Source organism: Ruditapes philippinarum, unplaced genomic scaffold (assembly GCF_026571515.1).
Source record: "Ruditapes philippinarum isolate M1 unplaced genomic scaffold, ASM2657151v2 ctg128_1_1_1_1, whole genome shotgun sequence".
NCBI classification, from domain to species: Eukaryota; Metazoa; Mollusca; class Bivalvia; order Venerida; family Veneridae; genus Ruditapes; species Ruditapes philippinarum.
The window spans coordinates 145132-161175 of NW_026861563.1; the positions used below are offsets into that span (position 1 = coordinate 145132).

At 34.5% G+C, this 16044-nt stretch overlaps 1 protein-coding gene across 2 annotated transcripts in view; it reads right to left on the minus strand.

Annotated features, from left to right (window-relative positions):
* Positions 1-16044, minus strand: part of LOC132716135 (WD repeat-containing protein 81-like) — a 21014-nt gene continuing 4970 nt past the window's right edge. Inside the window, exons 7-22 of one of the 2 annotated variants that reach the window (XM_060699317.1) lie at positions 15547-15666; positions 14784-15075; positions 13831-13941; positions 13423-13537; positions 12294-12397; positions 11259-11442; positions 10659-10729; positions 10151-10210; positions 9759-9879; positions 6792-6894; positions 6029-6159; positions 5458-5519; positions 4707-4846; positions 3921-4020; positions 3420-3520; positions 1-762 (exon numbers count right to left, since the gene is read on the minus strand). In XM_060699317.1, coding sequence (XP_060555300.1) covers positions 634-762; positions 3420-3520; positions 3921-4020; positions 4707-4846; positions 5458-5519; positions 6029-6159; positions 6792-6894; positions 9759-9879; positions 10151-10210; positions 10659-10729; positions 11259-11442; positions 12294-12397; positions 13423-13537; positions 13831-13941; positions 14784-15075; positions 15547-15666 — 1944 coding nt within the window. In that variant the 3' untranslated portion in view covers positions 1-633. Of the gene's footprint in view, positions 763-3419; positions 3521-3920; positions 4021-4706; positions 4847-5457; positions 5520-6028; positions 6160-6791; positions 6895-9758; positions 9880-10150; positions 10211-10658; positions 10730-11258; positions 11443-12293; positions 12398-13422; positions 13538-13830; positions 14011-14783; positions 15076-15546; positions 15667-16044 lie in introns of both variants that reach the window. The other variant, XM_060699316.1, reaches the window with a different exon arrangement.

Here is a 16044-nt window from a genome sequence, read left to right on the forward strand (position 1 = left end):
TTTTTTACTGATGATGTATTTGTCAAACAATTTCTCTGGCAAGAAATATTTAAAGCTTACGAGTGCTCAAAACTATATATTGTCTTTTTTCCTGTTTCTATTTAAAAAGTAATGTTTTGTTTATGTATAAAATTATTCTAATTAGACAGTACATGCATATCTTTATCATTACACAGTCATGTAAGAAATGCTTAGTTTCACTTTAGACATGAACCTAACTTAAAAGACAATGATTACCCTATTATACAGAACTACAGGAAAGATTCAAATAGAACTACTCTCTATTAAGTTAAGAAAACAACTAGTCTAATAATTAAACATCTAAGACAAACGTCCAGGAAACCTCATGGATCTCAGACAAACATCCAGGATGCCTCATGGATCTCAGACAAACATCCAGGATACCTCATGGATCTCAGACAAACATCCAGGGTGACTCATGGATCTCATACAAACATTTAGGATGCCTCATTGATCTCAGACAAACATCCAGGATGCCTCGTGGATCTCAGACAAACATCCAGGATGCCTCATGGATCTCAGAAAAATGTCCAGGATGTCTCATGGATCTCAGACAAACATCCTGGATGCTTCATGGATGTTAAGATGTAACTATTATATGTACTCTTAATATCAACATAATAGTCTGATAACACCATTATCAGCTCCCAGCAGCAGTGTTCTGTTTAGAGGTAGAATCTCCATGCTGGTTAATACACCTTTGAATACCTCCGATCTCAGCTTGGTTGAAGAAAAATTTGCCTGTAAAATATACACCTTATCATTGTGATATATGTTTTATGTAATGACCCTATAAACATTAAATTACTCACATCATAAACTAGTCAAATAAATTGAATAGAAGAAACATGGCAATGCCACAAAACCAAGTTTTCAACAAAAGCTATTCTAAAACACAACAAAGTAACGGCATTTAAGCAAAATTAAATATTTGACCTTGAAGGTAAAAGTTATTTCAACATCAAGGTCATGCTTCAATAATTTAAAATGTTGCTTTTGTCAAAAATGTTTTTTTTTTTCTTCCAAATAAGAATCAAATCTGTATATAAATTAACAGTGAGGATCCTTTTAGGTAAAGGTTATACTTAAATTATTGAACATGTTGAATCTGTCAAAGACATTGTTTTGTCAAAGTAGGAATTAAATCAAATTAATTTCAATAAATATCAATAGAAATCAAGAAATCACCACAAGCTTGCTATATACAGGATTTGATGGCAAAATATCAATCCTAAGCTGAAATCATTTTTAGTAATGGTGACCTTGACTGTACAGGGCCAAAAAGCAAACCCAAGCAATGTATAAATATAAGCTTACTATTTACCAATTTTGTTTAAAAATATCTCATTTGTAACTATAGTTATTAACTAGAACTGCCACTCTCATGGCGTCAATACCCCCGCATACCACTTTGTCAGACAGTGGCCATTTAGAGCTCAAGGACAACCACCCTGTCAAATCTGAGGTTACTAAGCCAGTGCATTGCTAAGATATGTATTCTCCATGCTTCAAATGTGAAAATTTAAAAATCAAGTTTTTTTAGTCAAGGCCCCTGTGACCTTGACCTTTTACCCAGTGACCTCAAAATCAATAGGGGTCATTTACTAATCATGACTAACCTCCATGCCAAATATGAAGACTGTGAGGCAAAGGAATCTCAAGTTAATGGGCAGACAAGCTTTTTTTAAGGTAAGGCCCCTGTGATCTTGAACTTTGACCCAGTGACCTCAAAAACAATAGGGGTAATCTACTAATCATGACTAACCTCCATGCCAAATATGACGACTATGGGTCAAAGGAAACTCAAGTTATTGGGCGGACAAGCTTTTTTTTAGTCAAGGCCCCTGTGACCTTGACCTTTGACCCAGTGGCCTCAAGATCAATAGGAGTCATCTACTAATCATGACTAACCTCCATGCCAAATATGAAGACTGTGGGTCAAAGGAATCTCAAGTTATTGGGCGGACAAAGTTTTTTAGTCAAGGCCCCTGTGACCTTGACCTTTGACCCAATGACCTAAAATCAATAGGGGTCATCTACTAATCATGACTTACCTCAATGCCGAATATGAAGACTATGGGTCAAAGGAATCTCAAGTTATTGGGCGGACAAGGTTTTTTAGTCAAGGCCCCTGTGACCTTGACCTTTGACCCAGTGACCTCAAAATCAATAGGGGTCATCTACTTATCATGACTAACCTCCATGCCAAATATGAAGACTGTGGGCCAAAGGAATCTCAAGTTATTGGGCGGACAAGCTTTTTAAAGTCAAGGCCCCTGTGACCTTGACCTTTGACCCTTAAATCAATAAGGTCATCTACTAATCATGACTAACCTCCATGCCAAATATGAAGACTGTGGGTCAAAGGAATCTCAAGTTATTGGGCGGACAAGCTTTTTAAAGTCAAGGCCCCTGTGACCTTGACCTTTGACCCAGTGACCCCAAAATCAATAGGGGTCATCTACTAATCATGACTAACCTCCATGCCAAATATGAAGACTGTGGGTCAAAGGAATCTCAAGTTATTGGGCGGACAAGGTTTTTTTAGTCAAGGCCCCTGTGACCTTGACCTTTGACCCAGTGACCTCAAAATCAATAGGGGTCATCTACTAATCATGACTAACCTCCATGCCAAATATGAAGACTGTGGGCCAAAGGAATCTCAAGTTATTGGGCGGACAAGCTTTTTAAAGTCAAGGCCCCTGTGACCTTGACCTTTGACCCAGTGACCCCAAAATCAATAGGGGTCATCTACTAATCATGACTAACCTCCATGCCAAATATGAAGACTGTGGGCCAAAGGAATCTCAAGTTATTGGGCGGACAAGGAAAAACCGACAGACGGCATGGATAAGGGCCCTGTGACCTTGACCTTTGACCCAGTGACCCCAAAATCAAAAGGGGTCATTTGCTAATCCTGACTAATCTCCATGCCAAATATGAAGATTGTGGGCCAAAGGAATCTCAAGTTATTGGGCTGACAAGGAAAAACCGACGGACTGACGTCCGGACGGACGGACGGACGTCTGGACGGACAAGCTAATTCCAGTATACCCCCCTTACAATTTCGTTGTGCGGAGGTATAACAAGAAAACGTTATTCTCTTTTTAGTGACAGTGACCTAAAAACTATTGGATGACAAAGAAAAACAGAGAGTGGCAACGTGGCCAAGTGGTTAATATATCAGAATAGTAATCTAAGAGATGTTGGCCACATGGATTTAAACCCCGTCACGGGCAAGCCATTGTTTCCTTGAGTAAGAAACTTTTTATTCAGTACTAAGTACTGGTTGGTTCCAGGAACAGATTCGAGAGTGTTTCAATAAGCTTATAGCTTCCAACTAACTCCAATTAAAATAAATTTGTATAAACTATAGAAAACTAAATATGAAAACTTACATGTGCATCTACAGAGGTGTGGACACCAATTTTATTGTTAGTTGTTGCACTAACGATCTGGTTCTTATAAAATCTTACACAATGTATAGGTTCTGTGTGACCTGCAAGTTATTTAAACATCAATTTTATAAACTGGCACAAGTCTTCAAAGTTTAAACATACCCTTCACATCAGTAAATCAGCAATTATCCATGCTATGTTATATAAAATATTTTGTAATCATACTACATTGTATTTGATATCCACATTAAAATGAATCTCAATACTAATAAATCCAACTGAAGACCAAAATACCATCTCATAGATTTAAATTTGTTGAACACAAATGAAATCAATCTAACTTTTGTTCCAAACACTGATTGTTACCATGCATTTTCTTTATGTTAATTTCAGTTTATCAGGGTGAATGTGGAATATTTTATGTCCTTCAAAATTATCACCTTCAAAAGATCTTAACAACTTTGCATTTAATTCCACTTTTGCCTTGAGGAGTTTTCTTACCTTTAAATGTGACCAACTCTGAAGTTGTTTCTACACTCCAAAGTTTCATGTTTAAATCAAATGCTGTAGATACAAATGATGTTTTGTTGAAGGCTCTAAGCTAAAGATAAAAACAAAGTTGTTTTTCTTATAGTTTTTACATTTCAAAAATAGAACGATAAAAATCCATACAATTCTAGATTTATCTTTACATAAACATTTAACTTTAGTATGTGTCAGACTGACATGAAATATACAAATTTCATTAAATACAGAAAATCAGTATCTGTAACAGTAAAAACATATTTCATGTATTTCTAACATAAATTTCAACAATGCTGAGTGATGCTCCTCAAAATAAGAACTGAGTCCATGACTGAGTGATTTCAAACCACTTGTCCCTAACCCATGTAGGTTTAAATCGTGACAGGGACTTTGGATTCTTTCAAGTGGAGGAATTATCGAGCTAGCTAACAGAAACATTGGTGGTTCTGCTAAGGTGCCTGCTTGTGCCTGAAATAATGGAAGGAGTGGCACCTGAGATCTTCCTAGATCAGTAAAGCTGGAAAGTCACCATATGATCTCTTCTGTTAGTTCAACGTAAAACCCAGGATGAAGCAGTCACAATATCATCCCAACTTAAGACCATATAGATGTATATTACAGATGCTGAATATTGAAAAAGATATCCTAAATTTCTTCAAATTACAAAAAATGTCCAATAAAATTAGAAAAGATATTTAATAAACATCACAGAATAAAAGCAAGAGAAAATCAACTCATGGTATTCTCCAGGGTATTATTTACCTGAAGTATTTCACTGTCATGTCCCTTCCATGAGCCCAATAGAACACCAGTATTTAAATCTAATAATGCAATAACACCACTAGAGAAACCTACAGCTACCCATGTACCATCAGGGCTAGAGGTCACACACCGTATCACACCTGAAAATAATATAACATAAAATATATTGTCTGTTCTTATCTCATTTATTTTTTTGCACTTTCATCTATTATACTAGGAATTTCTTTCTATACTGAACTTGCCTAAATTTGAATTTGAAGTGAATAATGCTATTTTCAGAACATTTTTAGTCCATATATTAAATCAAGTAGCTCATCGTTCAGAGTTAGACTGCATCAAATCACATCCTGGCCAAATTATGGCATAAAGTAGATCAACACTGGCAAAACAAAGATCAATAGTCAACAAGAGCCCTGCATATGATGTTAACGCTCATCTATAAAAAAGAGGCATAACTTAAAAGATATTAATTTCAAAATTGTGTCCCTTGTCTAGTCTAACAATTGCATCTTGTCATGATAAGCAAGTATTCAAAGATTCATGTTGATACGTTTTAAAATGTTTGAATAATGAACTACATTTTAGATTTTATACAATGAAAACAACAATGACGACGATGACACCCCAGCATTCATAATAGCTTGATTTTTTTATTCTAAAACAGACAAGCTTAAAATGCTATCATAAAAATGACTAAAATGGTTTATAAAAACCATAAAGAATAATCTGTTATGAAACATCATTGTCTCACCATGATTTCCTGTTACACACTTGTATTCATGGGCGTATCTAGCTGCTCTCATATCCAGAAACCTGCAGAAATATATGAAAATTATTGTATAACTATATTGTTTATATTAATGTGCCAAGAAAACTATTCTTGTTTTATCACATTGTGGCAAGTATACTTTAGTAAATTTATAAATACTTTTTTAATCTTATAATTTTTACATATAAAGACTGATAAACATTAAAACAGATTACGTTAATAAGTATAATGTAGTTATAAAAATTTTATTTATTAAATGCAATATCCTATTCTGTATGTACATTATTACAGCTTGGTAACGTTGTAATAGCCACAACAGTTTTTGCTTCAGTCATCCTCTGCTGCTGTACTATGCTACAGCATTAGAACATGTTAATACAATAAAGAACTACTTCAGATTTCATCTCAATTTCCTATATTTATGTGCTGTAAATGATGAAGAATTAGAACAGCTACATGTCAATCCAGGGTACAATTGTTTCACTATCAGACTACAGCAGAACTCACCCTAGTGTACTTTCATGTGTATCTGTTACATTACAGCAGAACTCACCTTAGTGTACTATCTTGTGTAGCTGTAATTACCACAGTACTAGGACTAGGTAATGGTGTAAGGGCTATCACAGGGCTGTACTTTGATGATTCTAGCTGCCGAATTGTGTCTCCAGTAAATGGATCCCAAACCTTTGGAAATGTTGAATGAAATGTCAAGATTTTCAAAAAGAAAAATCATAGCACATTGGATTTTAATTATATATAGTGAGAAATTTGTCCAAATATCAGGAAATATGGATATAAAAATAAAAATTCTGAAGTTAATCAAAATATACTAAACTCATAAATAAAACAAATACAAAATGAAAATTCATGATGTTTTTTCTTTAATTAATCATCTTGAAAAATCCTCATTTTATCATTTTGAAAAATCCTCATTTTAACATGTTTCCTCACAATCAGTGAATAGCAAAAATTTAGCATGATTACTAATTGGTAAGTTTTGTTTGTTTTGGGTTTTACGTCACATCGACACAGTATAGGTCATATCGCAACGTTCTAGCTTTACTGGTGGAGGAAGACCTCAGGTGCCCTTTCGTGCATTATTTCAGGCACAAACAGGCACCTGAGTAGAACCACCGACGTTCCGTCAGCTAGCTGGATAGCTTCCTCACATGAAAGAATCCATAGTCCCTGTCGGGATTCAAACCCACAGCGGTGAGGGCAAGTGGTTTGAAGTCAACGATCTTAACCAGTCGGCCACGGACGCCCCTCTCCTAATCAGTAAGAAACAATTTATTGTTATAAAGAACAATACATACATGCACAGTACTGTCACACGAAGCCACCAGTCTCAATGTCTCTAGATATGCCACAGAAAATACAGACTTCTTATGGCGCTCATATGACCACTGACATCTGCATCTATAATACAAACAAGCAAATTCGTTGAATTTATATCCCCCGCCAAGTACTGGTTTTTATTAACACAACAACTGAAAACATGAGGCTTTATTTATATATTAATCATGGCATAAACAGTAATATTCTTTGAACTTGAAAAATATTCAGGGCAATAACAGAGCCATAACTTTGTGTAAAATAGTAATATCTGGAAATGCCAATGAGATGTATGCATACTACAAAACTAATCAAGGGCCATAAACCTGAGTTATAAGTATCTGACCGGAACAAGGCGACTATATGCACATCTCCTCTTAGTATCCCATAAAGTTCTGTTGAATTCCAGCCAGTAGTTACAGAGAAGTAGCACGGTAAACGATTATTGCTCTGGTTGTATACTGCCTAAGTTATCAAGGGTCATAACTCTAAGTTAAAATGTCTGACCCAAACAAAGCGACAATATGCGCATCTCCTCTTGGTATTGAAGGTTCCAATAAAGATTCATTGAATTCCAGCCAGTAGTTGCAAAGAAGTAGCGAGGTAAAGATTTTTGCTCTATATGCATACTGCATAACTAATCAAGGGCCATAACTCTGAGTTTAAGTGTCTGACTGGAACAAGGCAACGATATGCGCATCTCCTCTTGGTATTGAAGGTTCCCATAAAGTTTTGTTGAATTCCAGCCAGTAGTTGCAGAGAAGTAGCACGGAAACAATTTTTTCTCTATATGCATACTGCATAACTAATCAAGGACCATAACTCTGAGTTAAAGTGTCTGACCGGAACAAGGCAACGATATGCGCATCTCCTCTTGGTATTGAAGATTCACATGAAGTTTCGTTGAATTCCAGCCAGAAGTTGCAGAGAACTATCGCGGAAACGATTTTTACTCCATATGCATACTGCATAACTAATCAAGGGCCATAACTCTGAGTTAAAGTGTCTGACCGGAACAAGCTGACGATATGCGCATCTCCTCTTGGTATTGAAGGTTCCCATAAAGTTTCGTTAAATTCCAGCAAGTAGTTGCAGAGAAGTAGTGGGGAAACGATTTTTACTCTATATGCATACTACATAACTAATCAAGGGCCATAACTCTGAGTTTCAGTGTCTGACTGGAACAAGGCAACAATATGCGCATCTCCTCTTGGTATTGAAGGTTCCCATAAAGTTCTGTTGAATTCCAGCCAGTAGTTGCAGAGAAGTAGCACGGAAACAATTTTTTCTCTATATGCATACTGCATAACTAATCAAGGACCATAACTCTGAGTTAAAGTGTCTGACCGGAACAAGGCAACGATATGCGCATCTCCTCTTGGTATTGAAGATTCACATGAAGTTTCTTTGAATTCCAGCCAGTAGTTACAGAGAAGTAGCACGGAAACAATTATTGCTATGGTTGTATACTGCCTAAGTTATCAAGGGTCATAACTCTAAGTTAAAATGTCTGACCCAAACAAAGCGACAATATGCACATCTCCTCTTGGTATTGAAGGTTCCAATAAAGATTCATTGAATTCCAAATAGTAGTGGCAAAGAAGAAGCGAGGAAACGAATATTTTTCTATATGGATACTGCATAACTAATCAAGGGCCATAACTCTGAGTTAAAGTGTCCGACCCCAACAAGGCAATGACATGCGCATCTTCTCTTGGTATTGAAGGTTCCCATAAAGTTTCATTGAATTCCAGAAAGTAGTTGCAGAGAAGTAGCGTGGTAAAGATTTTTGCTCTATATGCATACTGCATAACTAATCAAGGGCCATAACTCTGAGTTAAAGTGTCTGACTGGAACAAGGCAACGATATGCGCATCTCCTCTTGGTATTGAAGGTTCCAATAAAGTTTCATTGAATTCCAGCCAGTAGTTGCAAAGAAGTAGCGAGAAAACGAATATTTTTCTATATGGATACTGCTAACTAATCAAGGGCCATAACTCTGAGTTAAAGTGTCCGACCCCAACAAGGCAACGATATGCGCATCTCCTCTTGGTATTGAAGATTCACATGAAGTTTCGTTGAATTCCAGCCAGTAGTTGCAGAGAACTATCGCGGAAACGATTTTTACTCCATATGCATACTGCATAACTAATCAAGGGCCATAACTCTGAGTTAAAGTGTCTGACCGGAACAAGCTGACGATATGCGCATCTCCTCTTGGTATTGAAGGTTCCCATAAAGTTTCGTTGAATTCCAGCAAGTAGTTGCAGAGAAGTAATGGGGAAACGATTTTTACTCTATATGCATACTACATAACTAATCAAGGGCCATAACTCTGAGTCAAAGGGTCTGACCGGAACAAGCTGACGATATGCGCATCTCCTCTCGATATTGATGATTCCCATAAAGTTTCATTGAATTCCAGCCTGTAGTTGCAGAGAACTACTCTGGAAACGAAATTTTAGTCTATATGCATACTACATAACTAATCAAGGGCCATAACTCTGAGTTAAAGGGTCTGACCAGAACAAGCTGACGATATGCGCATCTCCTCTTGCTATTGATGATTCCCATAAAGTTTCGTTGAATTCCAGCCAGTAGTTGCAGAGAACTACTCCGGAAACGAAATTCGGACGGACGGATGGACGGACGGACATCGCCAAAACTATATCCCCCTCCCGATTCCATCGGCGGGGGATAACAATTATAACACTGAGTTATCATCTTCATTATCAACAAAAGCAATATGTATAAAGAGTGAGTTATCTCCCTTAAAATTCTGAACTAGTGAATGTTTGAAATCAGTTCTCTCCCTTTATGTCAATATAATCAAGATCCAAAAAAGCAAGTTGACAGGTTTTACAGTGTTTGCTAGTATGTATAAATGTAAGTATATCCCTAGTAATTGAAATCTGATCATTTTGAATAAAAATAATTTAAATAATTACCTGCCACTCCCATCACCAAAACTATTAAGTGACCAAAGTTTTACTGTTTTGTCTTTGCTGGCACTGATAAAAGAATTCTCATTATCCAGGCATGTTAGAGAACGTATACTATTCTGATGACCTGTAAAATAAACATTTTCCATGTTATAACTTGAAATAAATGCATACTTCATTTTTTACTTTCAATTCAAAATTTTAATTTCAAGATGAAAATCAAGTAAAATACAAGTTTAAATTTATTGAAAGCCATTATCAATCAGTTAAAACTTCCATATTCTATACATCTCCAGCCAAATAGAAATTATTTTGTCAAAACAGTTTTCACCTGGAATATCTAACATGGAACAAATTACAAAATGTATGTGTCCATACAACTATATATCAAAACTTACCAATAAAAGCTTGCAATTTGATCTGTTTGAAGTTGAACATTGTGTCTCTTTCATTTAAACCTGAAAATGATGTAAACTAATACAAAGTAATGTTAACCTAATCAAGACTTTACTCCTGTTGTTTTTGTAACAGTATGAAACTAAACAAAATAAAAATTTAAATTCTTTTATTCAGAAATTGAAAGTCCAAGGTAGAAAGATACATCAAATGGCCTCTTTTGAAACTTTTTTCGAAACTTAAAAAAAAGTTATCATTATTTGCTGAAATAACACCATTGCAGGCAGTAGAAAAATCTATTTTCTAGCCTCAATGATCTTGATCTGATTTTTACTTTGCAAGGAATTTACATTCCAAATATTGAATATTAATGTCAATAAATAAAATTGCTATGAGAAATAGTAAGTTAGTGTAACCAAAGGCAGACAACCCTGTGGCTTTATGCTTCTCAAAATTTCTTATTAAAAGACAATCATGTATCAGTGTATATACATGTAGATATATATTTACCTAGTTCATGTTCCCAGTAAGCTAGCCAGTTACCCTTCAGATGTCGGTTAGTATTCCGTGGAATTTCCTCACTACAATAATAATAATACAATAATTTATAGTAAAGATTTTTATTTACTTCCTGGTCTGTAAAAAGGTATATTTCATAACAATATAATTCACACACCTGTTCAGTCTAATTTAACTTGTTGTCTTCACTTTATTGTTTCAGCTTCTGTGTACTGTAACCAGACTCTACACTGTTTACTACTCATTTATTATTTTCGGTACTGAACACTTCTACACAACTTATGAACTTTTCCAATTCACAACTGGGCACATCTATTACAAAAGTGAGGCATTATAAGGCTTTCCAGAGATCTAAACCCCTAACCTGCTTCATTTCAGAAATGGACTTCTCCAGTTTCCTTAATTTGGAACTGTCATAAATTCATTTTTTTGGAATTTAAAGTTGGTCACACAACAGTTTAGAGCCTGATAAGACTGCAAGGATATGTAGACTAGGCAGGCTCTAAACTGGCATGAAAAGGCTAGTCACTTTGTATCCCAGCAGTGTAAGCATTAATAATTATAAATAAAAGAAAATCTCAGATATTTTACCTCTTTGTCTCATCTGGATCTATTCTAAGAATGCCTTTATGTTGGAAATGTTTTCTCAGTTGAAATGTTTCTGGACTTGGTTGTAATGTGGTGTTGTCATCTTGTAGACAGATACGATTACCAACAATAGCCACATTACTGCCTATATCTGAACCTTCATTCACAGGAACATTTTCCTCATGTTCTAGAAACAATGAAATACAATTTAGTGAAGTTCTTATATCTAATTGTTTAAAATACACAGATGTGGAGCCAATATGTTTTTTAAGCATAAAGTAAAAAGTTAAACTGAAAACCATTTGTACTTCTAAGAGATGTCTGTAGATCTGAAGCTGAATATATACTAAAAATTAAATACTTTCTTAAGTTAACATACTGTTCATCTTATACAAAATACAGTTTTTAACCAAAGATATTTATGTATATGCTTATCAATCAAAATTATAAATCCATTGAGTTATGGTTGTAAATCATCACTCAAAATTGCTAGCTGCATCAATGACTTTACTCTGCCAATAATATATAGCCAGGTCAGTCAGCATTTAAGCCCACTTTGAACAGACTCTTTACTGTTCTACTATTGTCTGTACAAATTTATAATTTTTATTCTTAAAATCCCTTAAAATATCAAATGACCACTGCATATCAAAAGGTGGACATGTATGTTTCCAAAACATCAGCAGCAAAAAAAGCTAAATATGTCTGATAAATTGATATTAACAAACTATGTAACAAAGGGTAGCAGTGGCCTAGTGGTTAAGGTGGCTGCCTCTCAACCCAGGGATCATGGGTTTGAACCTTGATCACGTCACCACTATGTTTCTCCAAATGACAACAGTGCTGGTTGGTTCCAGGAAGCGGACTCGAAAGTGATTAATTTAAGTTTCAAGAACTTGTTTCGCAATCATGTTTAATTAAATAAATATGTTTAAACCAATGTTACAATGGTTGGATGACTTTTACTACAAATAACTTAAACAGTCAGACAGAAAAGAAGGACAAAATATAAAACAAAAATAGAGTAAAGATATTTACCAGGAGAATTCAAGTCATCATACTCAGTATACAATGCTTTATCATACTGGGAACACAGTTTACGTATAAGATCATCATTAGATAAACATTCTTCCATATGATGACTGAAATATAACAATATCAATATATAACAATTTGTCTTCTTATGATGGTTTTAACCATTACCATGCTAAATATCTTAAATAACAAGAAAATCTAAAAATATGACTTGAATGAAAAATGAACAGTGCAGACCACTATCAGACAGTGCAGATCTTGGTCTTCACTTGTCCCATGGGTGGATTCAATTGCGGCCAGCAGGCTAAGAGTTAAGCCATAGCAACAGTGTCAAGGTCATATCATGACTTTCCTACATACACACAAGGTATGGGAAGGCACTTGATTAAGATCTCAGACATTCCACAAGCCAGTTGGAATGATTCCTCTCATACAAGAATTTGACATTTCTGTTGGAATTCAAACTCTCAACTATGAAAAGCAAGTAATTTGAAGACAGCTTTCCAACCATCCAGTCCCTGGTATATGCCAATGATGGCTGTACTATAACATAATGTTAGTAAGTTCCAAAGACTAAAAAATATACATGACCTATGATTTATAGTCTAGCCTATGAAAGCAAGCACAGATGTAATATACATGTTTATTACATGCTTTTCGGTGGTTTATAGAAATATATCAGTGATATAAAACTGGTAATTTCACTGTTTTAAACAGTGAAATTATCAATTTGATAATTTCACTGTTTTGAATTTAAGCCTCTTACGTTGTTTTAGTGAAATACCAGCATGCACAGTCCTAGGAACCAACTTAATGAATCGACGTTGTAAATGACGTCACATTGTATCATTATTTTGGACTTGTGAACACCAAAAGTTCATATTTCACTCATGGCTGCGCCACTCGTGAAATATACCTTTTGGTGCTCACTCGGTGAAATATATTCCGATATTACACTGAACTAAACAAATATCCTCTATATTTGTTTATGAGTAATGATTGCATAAAATTAGATAAATTAGAATTGAAGTGCAAGAAACTATGAGAGTTTTAGTAACAGTGAGCTGTCATGATGACAAGTATATGACTGATATATGGAGAAGTATAAATGATATAACAAACACTACCATACCTTCCAAACACAGATGTAAGAGGTATATAAGCTGCCAATGCTAATTCAGGGCTGAATGTTTGTCTGAATTCTGATTGGAGGATTTCCTCACTAGCTGACCTTGCGTCAATCTCATCTAAATATAGATATTTTATTGTTAAATGATCTTTTTGCAGAATTTTTAAATAATTTGGCCTTTATCTATTTTTTAAAATAAAAAAAATCTTACTTTGTCATTTATTTTACAAATACATGTAGAATTTTATGAAATTTCTATTAAATTGTTATACACTATACATGTATATAAAATCTTTGAACACTAACAATATCTTTAATCATTCAATACAGATGCATTTGTTATTATATTCCATGTCCTAAGTTTATTAGTAGAAAACAACACAACTCCACATAAAGAACAGCATAACGTACCTCTATCATCTACAGAATGTATATCTGCCAGGCTATAGCTAGACTTGGTGGCTCTAAATTTCTTCAGAGGATCGCTGTGTTTTGGTGACACACTCAAACTAACTGGTGAACCTATGGTGTATTGCTGGGTATGAGAGTCCATTTTTATATTTAAGAATGATTCGTCTATAGAACCTGAATCTGCAACCATATCAATATCTTATTCTCTATGTAAATAATTTAATGGCAGTATGTTGTACTTGCAGATTGGGAGAAATTTAAAGATTTTACAGTATGTAACAATATTTCAAATAAAAGATGTCTGAATCTTAATACAAGGACAAAAGGTATAAACCATACTTGTTTTGTTAAAATATGCTTAAATGTTTCATGAAATTTCAAAATTGAACTATGATAAAAGTGTTAAAAAGTGGCTATTCCATTCTGTATGCACTGGCATTCAATGTGTGTACTGTCTATACCTTGAACATAAAGTGCAAGTTAAAATAATAACCAATCATTAATCTCTTATCTTTTAAAAGGTTAACATTCTTATAAAGATAAAAATCATCGAAAAACTAGAGTAAGACATGTGTCGGCAGTACTCGGATGTACCCTCATTCAACAGTTTTTTCAGTCCATTGGCCGAAAGTGTGACAGCTGAAAGCTTACAAGATGGACAGACAAGGTCAAATCCATCTCCAGCTTAAGCAATGAGGTAATAACAACCTCAAAATAAGACAAAATACAGTAACTATTTATAGCCTTATTTTTTGTTGCTTCCAATCATTTTGACATCTAAGAATGTAAAAATTCTTTTCATTCATATCAACATAATGATAATGCCGTGTGATAATGCACCTCACATGTAATACTGTGCTTGCCCAATGTAACTGAGTTGCCGCATTAAATAAAGTCGTAACTTACTTACTAATAATCGTATAAATATGAAATAAATAAACCAGCATTATTACCTTTACTACCAATCATAACACCATTCAACAAATCAGAGGAGCTGCCAGTAGGTGTAATACCCTCTAATGTACCAATAGAGTGAACTTTTTCAAATGGTTTGAAGAACAGCTGTAGAACATTTGTCATGTAACGACGAGCCAGCTCAAAGCCGAGTCGTAGTCCTATCACATATAATACATCTATGATCTTATAGAGGATTATACTGCGAACAACTGCTCCACTTGGGAATGATGTTGTTGTGGAGGAGACAAGTTTTAGCATTGGCTTTATTGCATCAGATATAACAGACTCCTGCAAGGCAATTAAAATAAATTGAAAAACATTGTAATTTGATATAAATTTCATATAAAATATGCTTATAATAGAGAAAAACGGTAAAATGATTAAACATACAAAAATAACAATGTTTATACTTATTTATTTTTAGAGTAAATCCTTTATGAACAAGATTGTGTGACTTTCATTTTAAAATAAGTGCCAATGGAGGACTCTAAGAATCTTTGCACAAACTAAAATGTAGAAAGATAGTGTGCTTAACTAATTTAAATTTATATGTTCTTAAGATGTACAAAGTGTGCCTATTCTCAGATAAAACCCTTCAAAAACTAGGAACATGTGGATCAAACTTGACACCTTTACCATTCGACCTGACACTGTACTGTTCAAACGCCTGTCAGTCAAACATATCAAATATGATAACCTCTATGTAAATCCTGTGAAATGGTTCAGATTTATTTTACTATTTGATATAAAAGTAATTACATTTAACATATCTAGGAATGTTTTGTCAGACAACAATGGTATAATGTGTCTGAGGAGTACAATAGCTGCCACAAGACCTGCTTCCGCTCGTACAGTTAACCTCTTCATAGCCACATGAATCTGTAATGATATCAAACATTCTTTAATTGTTCTCATTAGAAAAGTATTCAGTAAACAAAATTTCAACATCTTGTTATTCTAATACTAAAAGTCTGTTGCAGTATGTATATACTGATTTACTTTAGGTTATATGAGCAAAATACTCTTAATTTTTTATTTGTTTTAGCGAAAATTTATTTTGGCTAATTCTAGCAAATTGCACAGGGGGCAGAGATGAAAAAAATGCCCTTGTTTTCCGGAACTTGTTTAAACAACATGTAACAAATCAAAGATTTCTATTTCTTTTGTTATTTTTTATAAATAAAACATGTAAGTAGAAAATATCTTTTCACATGCAAATATGATGTAAACAGAAAATATTCCATTAGTTTCAACATA